General features: G+C 41.1%; 6 protein-coding genes across 7 annotated transcripts; 3 read left to right on the top strand and 3 right to left on the bottom strand.

Moving 5' to 3' along the window:
- Positions 1 to 30: 30 nt before the first annotated feature.
- On the bottom strand, positions 31 to 1,996 carry LOC116206320 (50S ribosomal protein L6, chloroplastic). Its single transcript, XM_031539151.1, has 3 exons — positions 1,840 to 1,996; positions 950 to 1,258; positions 31 to 499 (listed from the first exon to the last, which is right to left on the bottom strand). Exons 1-3 carry the CDS (start codon positions 1,872 to 1,874, stop codon positions 163 to 165), a joined length of 681 nt encoding a protein of 226 aa, XP_031395011.1. The 5' UTR covers positions 1,875 to 1,996; the 3' UTR covers positions 31 to 162.
- Positions 1,997 to 4,186: 2,190 nt separating this feature from the next.
- Positions 4,187 to 6,066, top strand: LOC116206310 (septum-promoting GTP-binding protein 1). The gene is made up of 6 exons (XM_031539141.1): positions 4,187 to 4,717; positions 4,847 to 4,970; positions 5,116 to 5,215; positions 5,309 to 5,348; positions 5,428 to 5,511; positions 5,689 to 6,066. The coding sequence occupies exons 1-6, from the start codon at positions 4,391 to 4,393 to the stop codon at positions 5,851 to 5,853; spliced, it is 840 nt and encodes a 279-aa protein (XP_031395001.1). The 5' UTR covers positions 4,187 to 4,390; the 3' UTR covers positions 5,854 to 6,066.
- Positions 6,067 to 6,210: 144 nt separating this feature from the next.
- LOC116206312 lies at positions 6,211 to 8,007 on the bottom strand. Its single transcript, XM_031539144.1, has 3 exons — positions 7,832 to 8,007; positions 6,784 to 6,863; positions 6,211 to 6,511 (listed from the first exon to the last, which is right to left on the bottom strand). Exons 1-3 carry the CDS (start codon positions 7,943 to 7,945, stop codon positions 6,442 to 6,444), a joined length of 264 nt encoding a protein of 87 aa, XP_031395004.1. The 5' UTR covers positions 7,946 to 8,007; the 3' UTR covers positions 6,211 to 6,441.
- Positions 8,008 to 8,648: 641 nt separating this feature from the next.
- LOC116206313 lies at positions 8,649 to 9,583 on the top strand (the record flags this gene model as incomplete). The annotated part of the gene is made up of 2 exons (XM_031539145.1): positions 8,649 to 9,005; positions 9,102 to 9,583. Coding segments are annotated over 2 exons (567 nt in total), but the record flags the coding sequence as incomplete, so codon positions are not given.
- A 304-nt stretch (positions 9,584 to 9,887) lies between these two features.
- LOC116206311 (sigma intracellular receptor 2-like) lies at positions 9,888 to 11,264 on the top strand. The gene is made up of 2 exons (XM_031539143.1): positions 9,888 to 10,342; positions 10,829 to 11,264. The coding sequence occupies exons 1-2, from the start codon at positions 10,019 to 10,021 to the stop codon at positions 11,006 to 11,008; spliced, it is 504 nt and encodes a 167-aa protein (XP_031395003.1). The 5' UTR covers positions 9,888 to 10,018; the 3' UTR covers positions 11,009 to 11,264.
- Positions 11,265 to 11,701: 437 nt separating this feature from the next.
- On the bottom strand, positions 11,702 to 18,710 carry LOC116206309 (homeobox-leucine zipper protein HDG2). 2 transcript variants are annotated; one of them, XM_031539140.1, is made up of 13 exons: positions 18,540 to 18,710; positions 17,815 to 18,384; positions 16,945 to 17,226; positions 16,672 to 16,789; positions 16,113 to 16,301; positions 15,559 to 15,996; positions 14,948 to 15,049; positions 14,333 to 14,533; positions 14,012 to 14,186; positions 13,132 to 13,403; positions 12,811 to 12,906; positions 12,333 to 12,713; positions 11,702 to 12,223 (listed from the first exon to the last, which is right to left on the bottom strand). In XM_031539140.1, exons 3-12 carry the CDS (start codon positions 17,169 to 17,171, stop codon positions 12,357 to 12,359), a joined length of 2,175 nt encoding a protein of 724 aa, XP_031395000.1. In that variant the 5' UTR covers positions 17,172 to 17,226; positions 17,815 to 18,384; positions 18,540 to 18,710; the 3' UTR covers positions 11,702 to 12,223; positions 12,333 to 12,356. The 2 variants fall into 2 exon arrangements, with proteins under 2 accessions (XP_031395000.1, XP_031394999.1); XM_031539139.1 differs by having other exon boundaries at positions 16,945 to 17,162.
- Positions 18,711 to 20,249: the final 1,539 nt, after the last annotated feature.

Genomic DNA, 20,249 nt, shown 5'->3' with positions numbered 1-20,249 from the left:
GTCTGAAATAAAGAGAGAACGAAATCCAGGTTGATAGATAAGAATGCTGCACAAAATCTGCAATGAATGGCATTTCACTGGTCAAATTGATACGATTGTGATTACTAAACATTTGAGATCATGATACAGACAACAAAAAGTCGAAAATGAGAACCATCTTCCTCACTTCTTCTTCCCCGCCTTGCCTTCCTTTCTCCTCACAACCTCGTCAGCATACTTCACTCCCTTACCCTTGTAAGGCTCTGGTGGCCTCCACTTCCTGACTGAGGCAGCAAATTGTCCAATTGCGCACTTATCGAACCCGCTCACAATGATTCTGGTGTTGTCTTCAACCTTGACTTGGATGCCTTGGGGAATTGCCATCCTGACCGGATGGGAAAAGCCGAGACTGAGAACCAAGTCCTTCCCTTCTATCATGGCTCGATAACCTACTCCAATCAATTGGAGTCTCTTCTCAAAACCTTTAGAGACTCCCACTATCATGTTGTCGGTGAGTGTCCTGAGAAAATATATCAGAGTTCCAAGTATAGTAAATGAAAAGAAAACACTTCATAGCCAGAGATCACCTCATCCTTCTGAATCAGGACATCTTATTTAGGTTATGAGAGGCAACGATCACCGAGAGACAGCTGCCGAGTCTAACAAATACAGTCGCTGGAAATAAATAGGTCTAAAACCAATTTGGCTATGATATAAAATTCTCATAAACACAAAGCCGAATGCTCAACTCATGACTACGCATTCTCTTTCCATTTCTTTTACAACAGATAACTTCTTCCTAATCTTACCCAAAATGGAAATTTGACTGCGGAAGAGTAAACCAGACATAAAGAACAATACGAGGAAACTCAAGAGAAGTTAAATGAAACTAATGCTAACACTAGTCAAAGACTTAAATTTTCTGGCCATCTATGCATATATGCATACTGTTCAGTGAAAACCACGCTACCTGAAAAGCCCATGCATCTGATTGGCTCGTCTAGTTTCCACCGCCTTCTTGACCCTGAGGAACCCAGACTCCTCCTTCTCGACTATCACTTCTCGTGGGTAAACCTGTGAGAGCTCTCCGAGTGGGCCCTTCACCTTCAAGGACTGCCCTTCCATTGTCAGTGTCACATTCTTGGGTACCTCAATCGGCTGCTTCCCGATTCGCGACTCCTTGCATTGTATAGTTCTCTTCGCAAACCCAATGCTAGTTACAGGAGCAGAAGAGACACGCATCCCATTTCTTTCGCCCAAAATGGCGGACCTCAGGTTGCTGCAAGTGATGTGAAACAAGTTAAGATTGGGGAAGCCAGTAATTCTCTTCCAATTCTTGCAAAATGCATGAAGACAGGTAAAAGTCCCCAACTTCAAGCAAAGTTATCTAAACCAAGGCCAGCACGAGGTTCTCAAGCACATTCCACCGTTCAAACTAATAATGATACCGATAGTCTCACAGACTTGCCTGCCACATTCGAACAGCATAGCCCACAAGATGGTGCCTCTAAATTACTGCACTATAACGAGTAACTTTATGTCTGAGAACAAAATAAGCTGCAGAGCTTCCTCGGAACATTCCGACGCAGACCACATCGCAGAGTTACACGGATGAACGTTCCGATTACCGCCCACTAAGCTGAATTTACACTAAACAGCCACATTCTCCTAAACCTAACAACAGCAGTAGCATGTACTAAAAAAATTCACAGCAGAAACACTTTCTCCATGTAATCAAGACAACGACTTTGAGGCATTTCACTGCCTCGGCTTGAGAACATAGATGAATGAGCAGAGGTTCCGAGGGCATTATTGAAAATCAACGGTGCATGCCCAGAAGCTGGAAATTGGAGCACTTACCAAGCTTGGAAAGAACAAGTGATCGAAGAAGCCATTGTCACGAGCTGCAGCAGCGCATCAGTCGAGCGAGTCCTTGGCCATCAGGAGGGGAAGCTCTCTTATCCTTTTCATTTCAATGGGGATTGATTTTGGTCGTTCTTGGTCTCTGAGAGAGGGTCGAGACATCAAACTGGGCCTAACATCAAAGGGTCGAGACATCTAAATGGACCAGCCCAATATAACACCATGTTTGATTCAGCCCACAAAGCCCAAATAGCTCCAATAATTGACCATCGTCGTCTTCTTCTTCTTAAGTTTTAATAATTATATTTATAAGTAGAATAGCGTATAAAATGACACGAAGGAAGAAATTAGAAATTAAACCGATGGAGACGGGAGGATTTTATCTATATGGCTACAATGGGCTGGAATTCTATGTAAACCATATATCTAAAACCTGTCAATTGTATCAGGAAGTTGGGAACAATGTTCTATTTGTACTTCTTTCACTTCGATTCAATACTTCCTAACGAGAATATGTGTCGCGGTTTCCTTCGCGTGTTTTTAAATTTCTAAACTCTTCTTCTATGTGTCCGAGGAACATTCTTCATGAAAAGCCCTGGTTGAATAAATTCCCTAAAGCCTCTTCCACATACAATGACCGAGCTATATTATCCTCCTGCTAGTTTAGGTTATGTTACTGCTTGATTATTATATAAAACATATAACAAACTCGTAAAATTATTCTAGGGTCGTTCCAAGTCATATGTGAAAATCTGCAGCTGATTTGTTATCGCAGCCTCTCGTCGAACGACAATTCAGCACGAACAACACGAGCCCGACTCCTGCATAAATCGGATGTCTCAAAGAAAATCTTCTCCTATCTAATATATGACATGATGCATCACCAACAACTAAACATTGCTCAAGATGCAGATTGCGTTTTTTCTCTGATACACGCGTCCGATATTGACTTGAGTCATGAGATTCAAGATTTTATGCAGCAATAATGTGATAATGACAGGTCCTATGAGTGCCAATAATTTAAAAACAAAAATAAATATAAATGTGAAACACCTAGAGGGATTTGAATATTTGATTATTACGTGCATACCATATATAATAATTGAATTGAATTGGCATCTTATGTTTCTAGAAAGGATTTCTTGATGGGAACATTGATCAGCATGAATTTACCAAATCTTATTTTTAAGGTATTATTTATGTGTGTGTGTTTGTTTTTATATGCAAACTCTCATTCATGTCAGAAAATATCTTATCTTCCCATCAACCCTCCTCAGTCCCATCAGACGCGTCCTATCGTACCTACTGATATACAAAAATATCGACATATACATTTAATTATATATATATTTATATAATTAGTTAGCAAATTAACTCAGTTTGGTGACTTTTGGGTGAATGGTGAGCGTAGACTTTTTAGTTACATGTCCTGTGGACAATTACGAACTCCGTGAGTGACGTGGGGCAAAGGGATCGTACATATGATCATAACACAACAAATATGATTCTTCAATATATATATATAAATATTATATATATATATATATATATATATACATATTTCCGCTGGTCTGTAAACTTGGTGATTTGTGTTCTTTCTTTCTTAAAATTACGACGGAGACAATTATTTTGTAGCTTATGGTCCCATCTTGAATCATGTCTCGATAAGTTTGTTTCACAAGTCTATTGCAGACTAGATTTTAGAATCATCGCGGTAAATGTATTTCCTTTTGATTTGGGTTAATAGTACTTATCACGAAGGGAACTATACCACCATTATCCCTAAACTCTCGCCCAGTTAATTAGGAGATAAGATGGAAGAAGTAGTAATCACCAAACGTTCGGAGACAATCTTCTACTTGACAATCTCTTGTCGAAGAAAACCAACGGAATCATCAAGGAAATAACACTTAACACGTAACACGTAAGCAAACGTTAAAAATGGAAATAAAATATTTCGATAAGATCAAGCGTCGTTCTTAATTTGCCCTTATGATTAGAGGCTAATTTAAAGGTGGGGGAGAGAGAGAGGAGAGAGAAAGGACAGAATGATTGAGAAATTGAGAGGCGAGAACGACGTGGACGCTCCAAGAGACACAAGATCAAGAGAAAGGACCCAATCAATCGGGGCCGAAATCCCCACAATGCCCTCCGTTGATTACAACGTGGAACCAATTTCAGCCGGCAATTTGGACTTTTCCCACCGGCCCCCTGTCGGGCCCAACTTCTAAAACCGGTCAACCGTCCCGCTAATGCCGTCACCATCTATTGGCTCGATGGTTCGTTACAAAAAAACTGATCGGATAAAAAAAAAAAAAAGCAGCTTTCTAAATATAACACCACCACAAAGCAAATAGCTCAAAGGACATTAATGAATATCACTGCGACTTCATCAGCTCCCGTTCCCCTCACGGCAGATTAGAGAGCTCGGCAGCTCCGCCTCGATTATCCCGTCCTCGACCGGAAAATAAAAAAAAAAGCCATCCACGACCGACGACCAACGCTAATTAAGAGCGAGGGGAATAGTATCAGCCGCCGCCGGTTCACGATGGCTCATAAGCTCTGCCAGAAGATCAACCGCTTCAACCTCCGGCGTAGGGTTAACCGCCGCGTCATGGTCCTCCGGCGATTCATCCGGAGGCTCTGGGACCGGATCTTTGTGTGCTCGGCGGGGAAGCCGGAGCAGTACCGGGTGCTGCTGCCCTACTCCAAAGTGTCCTCCCCGGCTCCGGTCGTGGTCACCACAGTGAACAATGAGCCGGAGTTGGGGACCGTCACGCCTATGGTCTGTCGAGACCACACTGCCGACTCGGACTTGGTGTCCTTGAAGATCGGCCTTCTGGGCGACCACGAGATTGGCAAAACCAGCTTCTTGGTCAGTTCTCTACACGAATAATAATAATAACAACAAATAATTAAATACATGAATATTTTTTAGCTTTATATTTTTCAAATCCTTGGAATAATTAAATTTGTATATCGTATTTTTATTTTTATTTTGAAGGTGAAATATGTGGGAGACGAGAAAGAACAGAGTAGCTCGGAGATGATGAAAGGCATAAATCTGATGGATAAGACTCAAATGGTCAGAGGAGCTCGTATATCATATAGCATTTGGGAAGTAGAAGGTAAAATTAACTTTTCTTTGTAATCAGAAAAATATTATATTTTCGTTATATATCCTTTCCTCCCATCCATTCGATCAGAAAGAGAAAAAAAAGAAAAAAGAGGAAAAAAAAGGAATGAATGTACGAAGATAATGGATGTGCACAGGTGATGAAAGATCTGGTCAGGATCATATCCCGGCCGTCTGCAGAGACTCCGTGGCAATCCTGTTCATGTTCGACCTTACGAGCCGATGTACTCTAAATAGGTACTTTTGACAATTGATTCATTTTGGTAGATTTTGTAAACTTTATGGGCAGCTGGTTGGGTTAATTTGAGGTATTTCTTTTAATTATTTCAGTATCATCACATGGTATCAAGAAGCAAGGAAATGGAATCAGGTATATACTTGCATCATGTAGTGGTATCTTTAATTCATATAAGATATCGTATTATCATTTTTTATTTTGGGTATTGTAGACGGCAATTCCTATCATTGTGGGAACCAAATTTGATGAATTCATCCAGCTTCCCATAGACTTGCAATGGACAATCGCCAGCCAGGTAGATCACGATTGCTATCCTCTCTTTGCTTCGATTTTATATACTGGTCTTTATCGATCGATGTGCATATTCGATGATAATTAATTTATCAGTCACCGAGATGGGACAGGTAGCCAAAGGCATGGAAACCCATATGAGGTTCAGAAGCTCTAACCTTCGAACTTCCGAAATTTGCAGGCAAGAGCATACGCAAAAGCCCTCAATGCCACGCTATTCTTCTCAAGTGCAACCTACAACATCAATGTGAATAAGATCTTCAAATTCATCACTGCCAAGTTGTTCGATCTGCCATGGACAGTGGAGCGTAATCTGACGGTCGGAGAGCCCATCATCGACTTCTGAGTCAATAAATCTGTACATATATAGCTGCAATTGCTATATATTAATTATTGAGGTCAAGAAAGCAACCGGTCGCTGGATATATTTTTCCGGTGACAATTCGAGTTGTCCCATTGCGATGTAATGTCCATATCCACCAAGTGCTGCAAGCAAGCTTGTGGCTTAACCATTGTAGAGAGCTTTTTAACACCAAATGGAAAGCATCAATTTTGGATCCTCAAGGGCTTTGGTTTGTTTTCTCCGACTTCTAAAGGCTTCAAATCTAAATTCCAAAGGAAGCATGCCATATAAAATGCAACTGTCCATCCAGGAAATTGGACCGAAAGACTTGGAAACTGCATGCACATTCCTCCCAAATGCTGAACAAAACTCAGAAGGGTATAAACCACTCTCAACTTGGGAACGACACAAAGCTCTTTTCCTCTTGCTCGTTTTACTTTATCTATGAACTCTTATTGATACCATAAAAGGAAAATCCATGAAGAATTACTGAAAGTTACTGTCTGTTGTAACCAGAAAGATTGCAAACAAGACTGCGTTTATATGAGAGAACTGAATCTGAATTTGTCACGAGAAGTCTCCACGCAGGTTTCACTCAAGCTTCACTTCCCTTTTAGGGGGATCTAACTGCAAGTAGGTGTATGGCTCTGTCGGTTCCTCTCTGCACAAATCAAGTCCAAATTCAGCCATTTGTACCTCAAAGAAACCAATCGAATAGGACACCACTAATTAAGGTGTGTAGGTGCTTTCCGCCAGATGACAGTAAGCAGTCTAACATTCCACAACATAAATCTAATGTCTTGGGTCATTTCGCAAAAATTCTAACATGTTATTACCAGTAGATAACTCATGCTCGGGCTGTGCATTAAATCAAATAAGACAGTTTTGAAAATACAAGAACCAAAGTCATGCAGTAGAAATTTGCAACATTACCCTGGTTTGGAACGCATGCATTGCCAGAAAAGCTTAAATGGTCCTGGGACAGTCTTAAACGGATTTCCCTCAAAACAAGCCTGTATAAAAAGGATTACAACAATGAGAGAACATGAAATTAAATATAAAAAACAAAAGAACCGCGAGGATGAGAAATATTCTCATAATAACTTCTTAAAAGAAAAAACAAAATGACAACTGCTGTCTTACACATCATGCCATCCGTTTATTTACGACTTGAGAACTAATGCATAGTTTTCTATCTTTAATGAATATGACAATTCAAACAGGTCTTCCTGAGCACATCTTCTTAGTTAAAGTAACATGTCACATGGGAGTGACAAAGTTGGAAAATGGAAACCAATGAAAACTCTATCGGGTCCATCTTCCTCTATATTCAACGGAGTATGCTCATTCCAAGCAAAAACTCCAATCTAAAGATGTTGTAATTTTGTACGATGTTCCTGTTTACCCATTCCTCCATTTCCTTATCATTCCGCCATACAATGGAACCTAATCAATTATCTCCATGTAGGGCTTTACACCTCAAAGGTCAATCAACTAAAGCTAAACATCGACTCCAAAGAGCTTCTTCCTCTGTATAGAAACACATCCTGCAACTTGTCCTGAGTGCCTCCGAGCTTCCCATATCCATAAAGAACAAGACAGTAGGAATAAAGGACCGCTTTTGATGGAAAATGAATCATGAATTCATTGCAGTGATAACTGTGCTATGGATAAATACTCAACATATTCTACCACCAATATCGTACTTCCAGCAACTGAACCTGATCGCGAGCGATTGAAAGAGAAAAAAAAAAAAATCAATCTTGCTTAACCCCATCACCAACGTCAAACTTAACAGCAGATCAAGTCCCAATTTTCACTATCTGGGATTGTCAAAAAACATAATTTTTAACCTCAGGCGGGATTATGGGACTCGTCCACGATGAGAGTAAAACCTATCCCGAACGGAAAAGCTGCCACTGAAACAGGAAAAAGAGTTCGATTTCTTCAATTGAATGAGGAGAGGTGATCTTTCACTGACCTGAATGACGTCCTCGGCACGGTCGTTGCAGCGGTGGGCTTTAGGCTGGCGGTGGTCCCCCTCCGGCGTGCCCCACGGGCTCTCTCTCCGGGGCACGGGTCTCGTCTCGCTCATCTTCTCGTTCTCCCAGCTGCTTCGTTCACAGTCACGGCTACGAGCTTTGGTCGGGTTCTCGGAGATGGAGATGCGAAGGGTTGATTGGTTTGATGAAACCAAACCGGTCTGGTTCTCAGTGCAGAGAAGGTTTGGACGGAACCACATCTCTCTCACTTTACCCCCTTTCCCCCATACTTAATTTTTATCTAGATTGGTCCTCCAAGTTTCTCTGTTGCTCCAGTTCCATCCTCAATCTTTGTTCTGTTCAACATTTGTTCTCAAAATATTATCAAACTGTCAAACTGTATTCAGGAACAACTCGGAACTTAAAAGTCACGGATTCAATTCGATCAATACTAAGGCAGTGCTACCCTATTGTCTGATTCCGTGGCTCGAGAGATTACCGGCATTTTTCTGCCATATTGTGGCAAATCTGGTCTCATTCATTGACATTGGTTGACATCTCCTGCACCGGTGCAATGGCCATCGTGTCGGTTCACTTACTCACTTCGCTAAACCAGACGACCCTTAGATTAATCTTTTCGGAATTAATCTATCTATCGACTAGCTTTTCTCTCTTCCGCTGTGATCTGTCGGATGCAAGTGCAAGATCATTATTTGAAACCCAACTTCCATGCAGGATCTCTGACAATCTTCACTTCTTTAGGCACAAGTCAACTGTTCTCCATCTCCTCCTAAGCTATCACATAAATTCTAACCACAACACGATCGAGAAATCATCTCCAATCCGAAGAAACAAACTGAAAAACACGAAACGGGTTCGTTCCTGAAGCTGGTTGATGCGGTTCTCTTTCTCTGCTTCCTCGTTGTAGCGGTTGCCACCCCTCTGATTGGCTCCCAGACCTTCCCTTGCAATGAGCACCTGCCGCGGGCCCTGGCGGACCTCCACAACTGGTATAGCTGCTCATACGGGGACTCCCTGGTGACGGAGAAGCCCCATTTCTTCGTGGGTCTCGTGGGGCTGGAGCTCGCTCTTCTGCGGTATGGGATCGTCGCTGCCAGGCCTTGGCTCAGCACCACCTGCTTGATAGATGGCGTCTCTGTCTTCACTGGAATGGTAGGTTTTTAGTAGAATTCCTTTGAATTTCTAATAAAAGATTATTACATAATTGAACTGTGTTCTTTTTTTTTTCTTTTTTTTTTTCCCGGTTAGGCTTCTGTGTTTGCAGAGTTCATTGGGTCCGGTAAGGCGCCGGAGAAGCTCCTGATCATGTATGGCCTCTTCTGGGCCTTCGGGGATTTTGTCATTGTGAGAGGATGGCTGAGATCGGATTCTCGGTCATCTACTACCACGACTAAATCATCGACCACCCCTAGTAACACCATCGAGAACTCTCCACTTGTTAGGAAGAAGAGGACTTAATGAACTATGTGTTCATGTTCAGATCGATTTAGAGGCATAGACTGCTTCCAGCTAGCTAGCTAGTTCCGGGAAGCAGTAAGAACTTGTGTTCTGCTTCTGCTGAAAGATTGAATCGTCTAAACCTACGGTTCGATGTAACGATTTGATTGACCAACGAGCATTATCATCTCTTGAGTTGTTTCATTGCATGTTCAATATGGGATTTTACATCTTTCATATGCCTTGTATGAGCTAAGTTTTGAGCTATCCAATTCCACTCTGCTTGGCAAATACGATTTTTCTTCTATCAATTGACACATTTTTTTCGAGATCCGGAAAAACAGATGATACTGCTAATAAGTAGTCGAACATGAACAAATGTACCAGACCCCTCGTATTAGATAACACGCATACATATGTAAATATGATTAATACATGTAGAGACAACGCAATGCTAATAGAAACAATTATTCCAAAAAAAAAAAGAAAAAATAAATAATAGAATCAAGTTTTCATGATGCTTTATTCGTTATTGGGCTTTGGCCCAATTTGAGCCCAATCGGATTTTGGAATTCTTTTCCTTTTTTGGGAAATGTTCGTCGGAGTTCTTCCCCTGCATTTCCAGTTTCAATTTCAATGTTCCCTCAGGTCCACTTTTCCCCGTCACGTCTCCTTCCTCCGCTCCACGGACGGCTCCATCTCCGGACAGCAAACCGCACGGCTCCGACATGGGCGCACTCCTGAAGCTGACCGACGCCGTACTCTTCCTTTTCTTCCTCGTAATCGCCTTGGTGGCGCCGTCGCTCGACGCTCAGACCTGTCTCCCCGCCACCATCTTCCCCGAGTTCCTGGTGGACCTCAAGTCCTGGTACGGCCGCGAGTACGGGGATTATCTAGTCACAGAGAAGCCCCACTTCTTCGTCGGCCTCGTCTGGCTTGAGCTCCTCTTCCAGTGGCCGCTCTCGCTCCTCAACCTCTACGGCCTTTTTGCCTCGAAGTCTTGGTTCGGGACAACCTGCCTGATTTATGGCGTCTCCGTATTCACTTCCATGGTAATGAATCTCGTCCTTCATTCTAAGCTTGTCGACCGACGATGTCGATTGATTTCATAGTTTCTCCGGGTAGATCGGATGTTGGGTCGGTCAAAGTTCCGGTTTTGAATCCCGGGAAGATGAGATATTTTGCAGATGCTCGTAATCTGGCTGCTAGATCGTGCTGCAAGTCAATCTAATATGCTCAGTTTGGCATTCTGCTTGGTCTGATCAGGGAATGTCGGGCAGCTCGGAGAACAGCTAATGACATTGCTTGGTCAATAGGCTAAGACTAATTTTTGCTAGGAGCAAACCTTTTCCAATTCCTTATAGAACTGTGAAAGATCGCGTCTTTCCGGCTGAAACCAGTGATGGGAATTAGTGGATCGATATCTAAATCGGTACCTATGTCGGGATGATTTGTTGCGGTGCATTTACATTTTCCATATGAATGAGCCAAATTCTACTTTTGAGCATTGTTTTTTTTGTTTTTTTGTTCCTGTTCAGGCTGCAGTGATGTCGGAGCTGGTCAGGTCTGGAAAGGCGTCTGATAAGCTCCTAACAATGTACTTTCCTTTTGTGGGATTTGGCGTGCTGGCAATCCTGCGAGGGTTGGTGCCGAGTTCTAGCAGAGGCTCTTCGAATATCGGGAAGAGGCCTGTTCTGGGAAGGAAGAAAAGGTCTTGAAGTGCATCATCATCGTTGGATCAATGGATCTGATTCTAGGCAGTGAAAATCATCCTGGTTTTGTATCAATACGTCCTGATTTTGGTTAAGAGGTGTTTAGCTCGAGAGCTATTGAATAAATGAGAGATAGCATGGCATTTCCTACTTCGACATTAAGCATGGTTTAATGTAACCCAGGTGTAAGATTTCAAGCGATACATTGTTTTCATCTTGACAGTGGCATCTCATATTAAGAGGCAGAGCCTTTTCCAGTGTTGATGTGGATTACACCGAAAGTATCTTGCTACTTTAATGAGAACATGATGAACAGTATGGCAAAAAACCTGACTCGATTCCCTCGAAGCAACCTGACCAGAGGAAGTCTGACCCTTGAAGCTGCAGATCCCAGCTACCCAACTGCAGGTAGTTTAAATAAGTTGGATATAGCAGAGTCATCTGATGCAGTATAAGCACTGGCACATGTTCAAATCCAAAGCAGGTTTTCCCTCCATACTCGCTCTCTAGCAGCAGAGCACTCCCTTGTTGTTACAAGTCCTTGTCGGAATCGGAATTGCCTCACCAGAACTAAGCACCACGATCAGGATCTCCACACTGTGAGGACTGAACCTCACCGGGTCTTGACAGAATATGTTATATATAGATAGATGAGGAGAATCAAAATGATATTTGGAAGGGGAAATTTCTGCAGAACTATGGAGGATGAAGCATTTGCACTTTGCATTGACGAATAGAAAGGACAACCTAGAGAAGCCAGTGTCTGTCGGTGAGAGCTTTCTCAATAACCTAACTGCTTCAAGAGACACCATGAAATTAGACACAAACTGGACAGCAAGACAGGACACAAACTATTTAAGGGGCTCAACAGACTCGATCGACATAAGCCCTAATTCTAAGCTAAGATATTGAAAGTTTGAACTAAAATGTAAAACATATGCGAGAGGTCTTCGAAATGCTTCATCATCATCGAGAACTGGAAACCCCAAGGTCTTAAGTTAATTCTTCTCCACTTTACGTTACTCTCTCGCTTCTGGGAAGTCAATACCCGAACCTCTAATCCTTGCGCTGCACAATAAAATGCCTAGGCTGCTCTTCAGTACCTAAACAGAAGACTGATTATTCGCAACGATCATGTAAGGTGCGCTCTTGACTTCGCCCGGCCAATTCCTTGATGTTCCTTTCTTCCACCTTCCTCTCCGTCCTTCTCACTTGTCACAACTTAAAATGGGTCGGGCAAAAAAAAAAAAAAAAACAGAGAAAGAGAACAAGATTACTATAGGAATTTGAGAAAATTAAGGAAACTGAGAGGTAAAAGGCTTCAACTTACCAAGATATAATAGACCTGGGGGTGTTAAGCAGTCTCACAAGACAAAGAAGCCCTAATTCTCTCAACAGTGCAAGCAATCAAACTGTTAACAGTAGCGACGGAACCCAATGAGAGCTTGGCGGTTGGGACTGAATCGACCAGAATCTGGAACGCGACGGTCAGTAGAGACCCTGAAGGCCCCACCTCTCCCCCTGGCGCTGCAGAGCCATCGGGAAGAATGGCAAATCCTGAGGGAAGGAGGGCAACATAGTCAGGGTCTCCACCATTGAGAACCACATTCATAGCCACGATGTCCACTGGGGCATAGATCACAAAAGATCCTGTCGAGTCGGTGCAGCTCTCTTGCAGTATCAGCATGTTGCTTTGGCTGGAATTAGCACTCTGGATACAAAATATATATAGTTCTCGATACTTCAGTAAAATATTAAAACCGACCAGAATATGATAGTTAAATCCATGTAATGCTCATGATACTTACATTTACACGCAGAAGAGACACACAGTTGCCTGTGTCCCGGCCATTAGCAATGTGGGCCATCTCTTGAACCACCCCACCGTTAGAGAGAATATCCCACTAAATAAATTCAAGAAGTTCAGTTAAATAAACCTTTGAAAGGATTGACGGACAAGCATTATATATATATATATATACACGTGAATAAGAAGTGTTACTGTATATGTACACACACTTGCATCCTACCATTAACATTATCAACAACAGTCAATATTTTGGTAATTCCATTTTCAAACGTTACTTTGAAATTCTATAGAGGTAGTGGCTTGTGAGCTCAAAGCATACCTCACTTCGGGAGTTCTCGTCTCGCAGAAAATCAAAGACGCGCTTGGGTGGGACGGGGAGCCAGAAGGAGGTAGCAGCACTGAGAACAATGCCCGGAGGTCTGCCTGGGTCGTCAACGCTCTTGCGGGTCATGACCCGAACATCATCTGCTCCGGTTCCGGACAGTGTGGTCCATGTGTGGGCTGTGGAGGCACTCACTCCAGCGCAGAAGCTTATCACCATTCTCTCAGCGAGCTTCAACATGCTCTTCCTCCCTTCCTGACTAGTTATAACTATACAAGTACGAAAGTAATATAATTAACGAGAAGCAAAACCACTTAACAACTTATCAATATCATATACTTACACTACTTAAAAATAATCCCTAGGCATAAAACACATTGATATCCAGCTTTAAAGCCCAGCTTATAGGACACTTTCATATTCCATATACAATTCTTACAATGTTAATTATTATTGGATGTGTCTATCATGTCAATAGCAGATATTTCATATGCGATTCTAATTATAATGTTATAATTGAATGAATCTATCATTTTAGTAGCAGACTTGGCCTATATATAAGCAAAAAAACTTTCCAAGATATCGAACATGCCTGAAGCCTTTCTAATCGATAGTATTTTGATGATATTTTGCACTGTGGGGAAACTTTTGGTGCCCAGGTTTGTTGAAAAAAAAGTTACACGGAGTGCACATAAATGAAATAAATCCTCTATCAAAGAAAGAGATCGAAATTTAAAATGACAGCAAAAGAAGTATGATAATACAACTCTCAAAACCATGGTAATGCAAGGTTCAGATTTTTGGCTTACCGTAATAATTTTGCAAGTGGTTAACATGTATGTAAAATAAATCCCTAAACTATAGCTCGATAACTTACCACCCACTTCACCAGTAGGGATGTTTGTAGCCATGGCACTCGCAAGGCGCTCACACTGTCGGTCCAAGGTAGCAACCCAGCGCTTAGCCCCGAATGCATGGCCTGAGTTCACAAGTTGCTTGTACAAGCTATGCACACCTCTGTCATCGACTTCTACATGTTCAACCCAAACAACCTAGGGCACAAAAAGTTCTATATTAAGTAACCCTACTCTCAGTTCACATAAAGCTGTCGGTTCACTAAATAACCCTACTCTATGCAATGACCTAACCAAAAGATTCAGTATATTTACATATCTGTGTTGTATGACATTCTTATTACCTTCGAGTAGCCGTTTGGCATCTCTTGAATCACGCATCCTGATGGCCTCCTCCTACATCTTGCGGTGGGACTCGGACGTAAATTGTCCAGGGAAACATCCACCACAGCCCACGTACTGTCAGCATGCTGCTTACAGTATCTCACAAAGTAGCTCTCACGAGTTGGAACGAGTGGGGACGGAACTTGAAATTCTGCAGTCATCTGTTAATCATGTTCAAATTAAAAAGGGTTTCATGCATGCGAAACGAGGTGCAAACCTATTTCCTGATATGTATTTTGAGAAAATATCCATATACCAAGAAGGGTCGTGCCCCAACCCAATAAGAATGAGTAATTAATGGAAAAGAGATACTAAATCAAATTTTCACAGACATAAAGGGCAAGAATCGACTGACTATTAATAATCTGAATTATGAGGAAAATCAGTCTCACAATTCTATACTTACATATGCTTGGCATACAGAGCAGATTTTATTCCAAATTTAGATCAGCAAAACTAAAATTTCCACATCATAGAGACAAAGACACAAACACACCGGCACGTACTTATATGTATACAAATCATTCAATGTGTTATTCAAGGAAAAAAAGAAAAAATCGTTCTAGGTCACTTACCACTTGCAGAGCTCCATTGTAGTTCCCAGCAACTCCGGTGGACAAAACTTCCAGTGTGGCTGCTCTTGAGACGATGCCGGAAAACACGTTCGACCACTGATTCTACATTAGAAAAAGAATGCATGAACCATAAGTTTTTATTTTTAATTAATTCTAGTACTCTACATGTAACTATTTATATCATAATAATCCTAAAGATTAACCATGTAAATGTTAAACCAATACATCCACTTCATAGTAACATGTCACAAACTTTCTAACCCTGATCAGAATATAGAAATTAATTAATGTAGTCAAATACCTTAGAGTACGTGATAATAAAAAGTGTTGTCGACTGAATTGAGTTGTTCAAACAGGTTTTTAATTGAACAAGAATTACTCTGGAGATCTTTTGATACCTAAGGGGGAAGTCGGTAAATTATTCTTACAGCCAATAACGGTTTAGGGCAAGTCAACAATTTACGTTCATGGAAGTTTCCATGTGCTGGGGATATTGTACATGCATAGTCAGTAACGGTAATGCTCCGAAAAAGCTGGACCTAGTGCTAAATGTGCACTGCAACTTCGAATGTGAAATTAATGACACATGCAGAAGTAGAAGAAAATCCTACCACATCCATGAGGATCTCAACAAGATTAATGTGGTTCATTATGACAACAGCATTTTCCCGAGAGGCCTCAGATTTAAATCCCGAGGGTTTTGGACCGATACCCCTGGGAAATGTCCGGATGTACTCGTCCTCATTGAGGACATCAGTGGCTCCATCCAAGCTAACAGTCCAAAGGGGCTCCCCGAGCTGAGACATCCTAACCATTTCCTCCATGGCCGCCACGGCGAGCTCTATAATCATGGGCTTATCAGCTTCCGTGGGGCCACTGATCGACTTGAGAAGGTCTCCAGCTCCTCCGAACATCTCCCCTCCAGGCTGTCCCCCGAACCCACCGACTCCGAGCTCAAGTGGCCTAGGAGCCATTGGAGAAGAAAGAATAGGGTAGTTCACCACCGGCTTCCCCACATACTTTGCGGCAATAGCTGATATCCTATCAATCTGGAAAGATACATCATACAATAAATATAAGGAAACAATCAAAAGAGTTGTGCACTACATCCTTAACTCTATTTTCATATATTTACTCCATCAGGACAATGTTTAACATTGCATACCTCTTCCCTTAGACGGGCATTCTCCAACCTCATGTGGTGCTCGTCGAATGACATCTCTCCGATTGCAGTGGGCCCTCCGCAGTTGGGACAAGAGGCATTGCTTAGGGCTTCTCGGTATCTCATGTTATCAGCCCTGAGTTTCTCATTTTCAGCTCGAAGTTGTGTGTTTTCATGGCGCTCATGTTGGGTCTGTCGGAGATGAGATGACGTTAAAGCAATGAGTTTTTAGCAAAGCACCATAACCGAAAGATGGCACACAAAACAATGTTGGTAACTTTATAAATTATGCGTCACGTGTGATACAGTCTTTAAGGTAATGATGTAATTTTTCCCTCAGTAAATGATAGGCATATGTAACGTATAAGTTATTAGATAACGTGCACATATTTGAAATATTATTATGACATGTCAAATTATGTAGCTATGGGACTTTTGATTTAACTGCAACTGATATGTCAAAATTAAAATCAAAAGCCGGTTATATAAAATAATTTTAGATTTGGTTCGTAGAAATAATAGCGGGCATACGATTCGGTTTGGGAAAGGAAAGAGTTTATACCTTCATTTGGGTCCGCTTATTTTGGAACCAAAACTTCACCTGCAAAGGCTCTAACCCTAATTGCCGGCTTAGTTCCTTCCTTTGCTTATCATCAGGGTGAGGACACTCCTTGAAGAACCTGCCATTTTCAATTTTAGAAAAACCCATTAATTTGAAACAAAAAAAGGGGCACTCTTACTCTGATTAGGATTTTAATTCAACCCTATTAATTAGATAAGAATTATGTAAAATTCATTTTTAAGTCGATTATGCGAAAAGGAAAGTCCGACATACGCTTCCATTTCTTGGATCTGATGCTGTGTGTGGCGGTGGTAGCGCTTCTTCTTTTGGCGGGGTTCCTGGTCGTCCCCCGAGGCGCCCTCTTGATTTTCACTGCCTGATTTTGTGCTATCGAACTCCTCATCCCGGAGGCGGGCAAGGTCTCCCTCTGAGTTGTTCTGGGCCATCTCGAGCGGATGAAGCTGATGATGACCTCCATCCATCAAGTTTGGCTGGAACATATTTTTTTTCCGATAGCTCTTTTAGAATTCCGAATGCTTTATGGATTTTTCAAGTCTAACAAAAAAGATAACGAAATAGCCCCTCAAAAATCATTCTGTGGACAGCAGCAGCAGGACTGACTGATCATATACGGATCAGTGGATTTTGGTCGAAATGATGGAAGAGAAAAAGGGTTCGCGAAGGATAAGGTTTAGTTTTCATGGAAAACCATCATCTATCCAAAATTTGAGTCCTCATGCGACCCATTACGCGTCTTCTCGGAAATCGAGAAGGATTTTGCTGGGAATAGCAAAGTTGGTCTCCACAGGAGACTGTTGACTTCAGAGTGGACTTTTTTTCCAGATTCCGTTGACGAAACAAAAAGAGTGAATAAAATAAAATTAGTGAAAAATGATGTACTTCACCCCGAAGACACTTGGTTAAGAGAATTTTGATGAAAAATTCATAATTAAAAAGAGAGAGAGAGAGAGAGAGAGAGAGATGTGATGGAAAATAGTGGAAATGGGTATTAGAAAAAAATTTGGTAGTTGTCGCCTTAAGAGCTAAACAGTCAGACTGATCATATGAAATGGTGGATTTATACTGACAGACATGGATAAAAAAAAAAGGAAGGAGGAAAATGGAAAAATAAAGCAAAAATACCTGACTGAGAGAGAGCCCGGAAGTCGATCCGTAAGCGGCGAGGTTCCCGTTGCTCCCGATCATCGAGGGCATCATATGATCTCTTGCCGGAATCATGATTCCAGCGAGCATGCTAAGAGGCCCAAAAACCCTAAACCGGCCAAACTAAGAGAACTCGATATGGTGTATCTTCTTCCCTATGGATTCTCTCTCTCTCTATAGTACGTACTCTCTCCCCTTGATGAGAGAGTTGACTAAGGGAAAAAAGCTTAGGTATTATAGAGGGGGAGAGCTGACTGAGGCATACGTTTCTTCTTCGAGAGTGGTGCCCTTTTTCCCTTTTTCCTCACCCTACGTGCCAATGCACGAGGCCAATGAATTATAAAACAAAAGCTATAAGGGTTTTCTGGGTCTCACTGGCAAATTTTTTTTTTTTCCCTTTTTGGTAAAAAAATTGGAAAATATAAGGGAAATTATGGAAAAGAGAGGGAGGGGGAGAGGCAGAGCAAATGTAACGCCCGGTAGGAAGATTTCGCCACGACTGACTCACACTTTTGCATGGAACCTTATGTAATATATGTGTATGCCAGCCTGCAACAAGTGAGAGAGAACCACAAAACGAGTAAGCACGACATATTCCGGCATATGCCTAACCCCCTCCCAAAAAAAAAAGGGATACACCGATCGAAAGAAAACTACGATACGGAACGTGAAGCGGTAGAGACTAGAAGGGTTTGGAGATCGACCTTCGTTGGGTGTTGAGAGAAACTAATTAACCGGGGACTTTTGAGGTCGGTTGTCCTTGATGATAACTGAGAAACGGAGGGAGGAGGAAGAAGAAGAAGGCTATGGAGAAAGGAAGGGGGAAGGGGAAGGGGGGGAGGGAGATGGAGACAGGGAAAGGGAAAGAGATGACAGGGAGGAGTAATTGCAGAGCGCATTGAGAGGGTGCAATAGCATTTAATGGGAGGAGAAGAGGGTGTAATTGCTATCGCTATGCATTTCAGAGAGAGAGAGAGAGAGAGAGAGAGAGAGAGAGAGAGAGAGAGAGAGAGAGAGATTTTTCTTTTCCTTGACATTATACATATAAAATACACAAACATATATACATATATAATTTCATATATATGTGATTTTTTTTTGGAGGAATTATTTTCACAATTTTTTCATTTTCACAGAATGGAGATGAATTAGGGGAGAGGGGATACTGCATCGAATGACGGCTACCAAGCTCTCTCTCTCTCTCTCTCTCTCTACTTGCCTTTTAAACCATTTTAGAAATATAAATTCTCTAATTCTTCATGAGAATATAAAAATTCCACATTATTTATTTTCCTCCTTTGTTTTGATTATTTTATTAAACTTTTTATAATATTTGGACCTATATATACTTCTATGGTATGTGCCAATATGTCCGAAAAGTCTGAAATATGATTTCAATGAAATACTGGGTTGAGTTTAATATTATATATTATGACAACCAATCTCATAATAGCACGTGGAATTATTAGTTTCATGCTATATATTCTTGTATTTTACATATGTTACTCATAAGAATCTTGCACCAACCCTAATTTGTCTCAAAACCATAATTTTTTGTAACCTTTAAAAGAAGTCGCAATTTATAGGAAAAAACCGTTAAACGTATTATAGATAACGAATTAGTACTTGTACTATTTCGTCAAAATAGATTAAAAAACTTATCTATTTGTTAATTTGTTCATCAACTTTTGACATATTATTATTTCCTTGTATTAATACCACGCGAAATCGATTTTTGTAATCTAAAAAGTCATATATAATTGAGGCGCATAGCATATATTTTGCTCACATTTTTTCCCCAGCACTATATAACTGTGTGATGCTAATTAAAATTTCCAATTTCATTGAACAAATGATTAGTACTGAAGCGAGTAAGTAACCATTGATTAATGCTCTACCCCAAATTTAGGTTTGCTAGATTTTATACTCGAAATTTTGGAAAATGCTTTCAAATTTCCTCAAATATTTACAAAACTGATCCCTGACATACGCCTATCTATATATAAGAAAAGAAAACAAGGGAAAAGAAAAAGTATTATCGGGTTCAAGCTTGCATTTCTACTGTTGAAATCTCCCTTAATTTCATTTTTTCTGCTTTGAAAACCTTAATATTCCAACTATGGCACAAATATCATTTTAGAAGGAAAAACATATTAATAATAATAAATGGATAAACATGACAACACCTTAAAGAAATGATTCCATGTAATAATACAACAATATTCACGACTAAAAAGGTATATGAAATTTCACGAAATAAAAAATGAGTATCTGACTTAATGTCCCTCTATCCATTTAATTAAGTATTGCATATAGCCAGATGTTTATGGCACCAACACTTGTGGGAATGCCCCTTTATTAATGAATCAGAAATTTGAACTTTAAATGTGAAATTAGAGAGACGAACCGTCGAG

This window comes from Punica granatum, chromosome 4 (assembly GCF_007655135.1).
Source record: "Punica granatum isolate Tunisia-2019 chromosome 4, ASM765513v2, whole genome shotgun sequence".
Taxonomy (NCBI): domain Eukaryota; kingdom Viridiplantae; phylum Streptophyta; class Magnoliopsida; order Myrtales; family Lythraceae; genus Punica; species Punica granatum.
The sequence above is the reverse complement of the archived record's forward strand: the minus strand, read 5'-3'. Positions and strand labels throughout refer to the sequence as shown.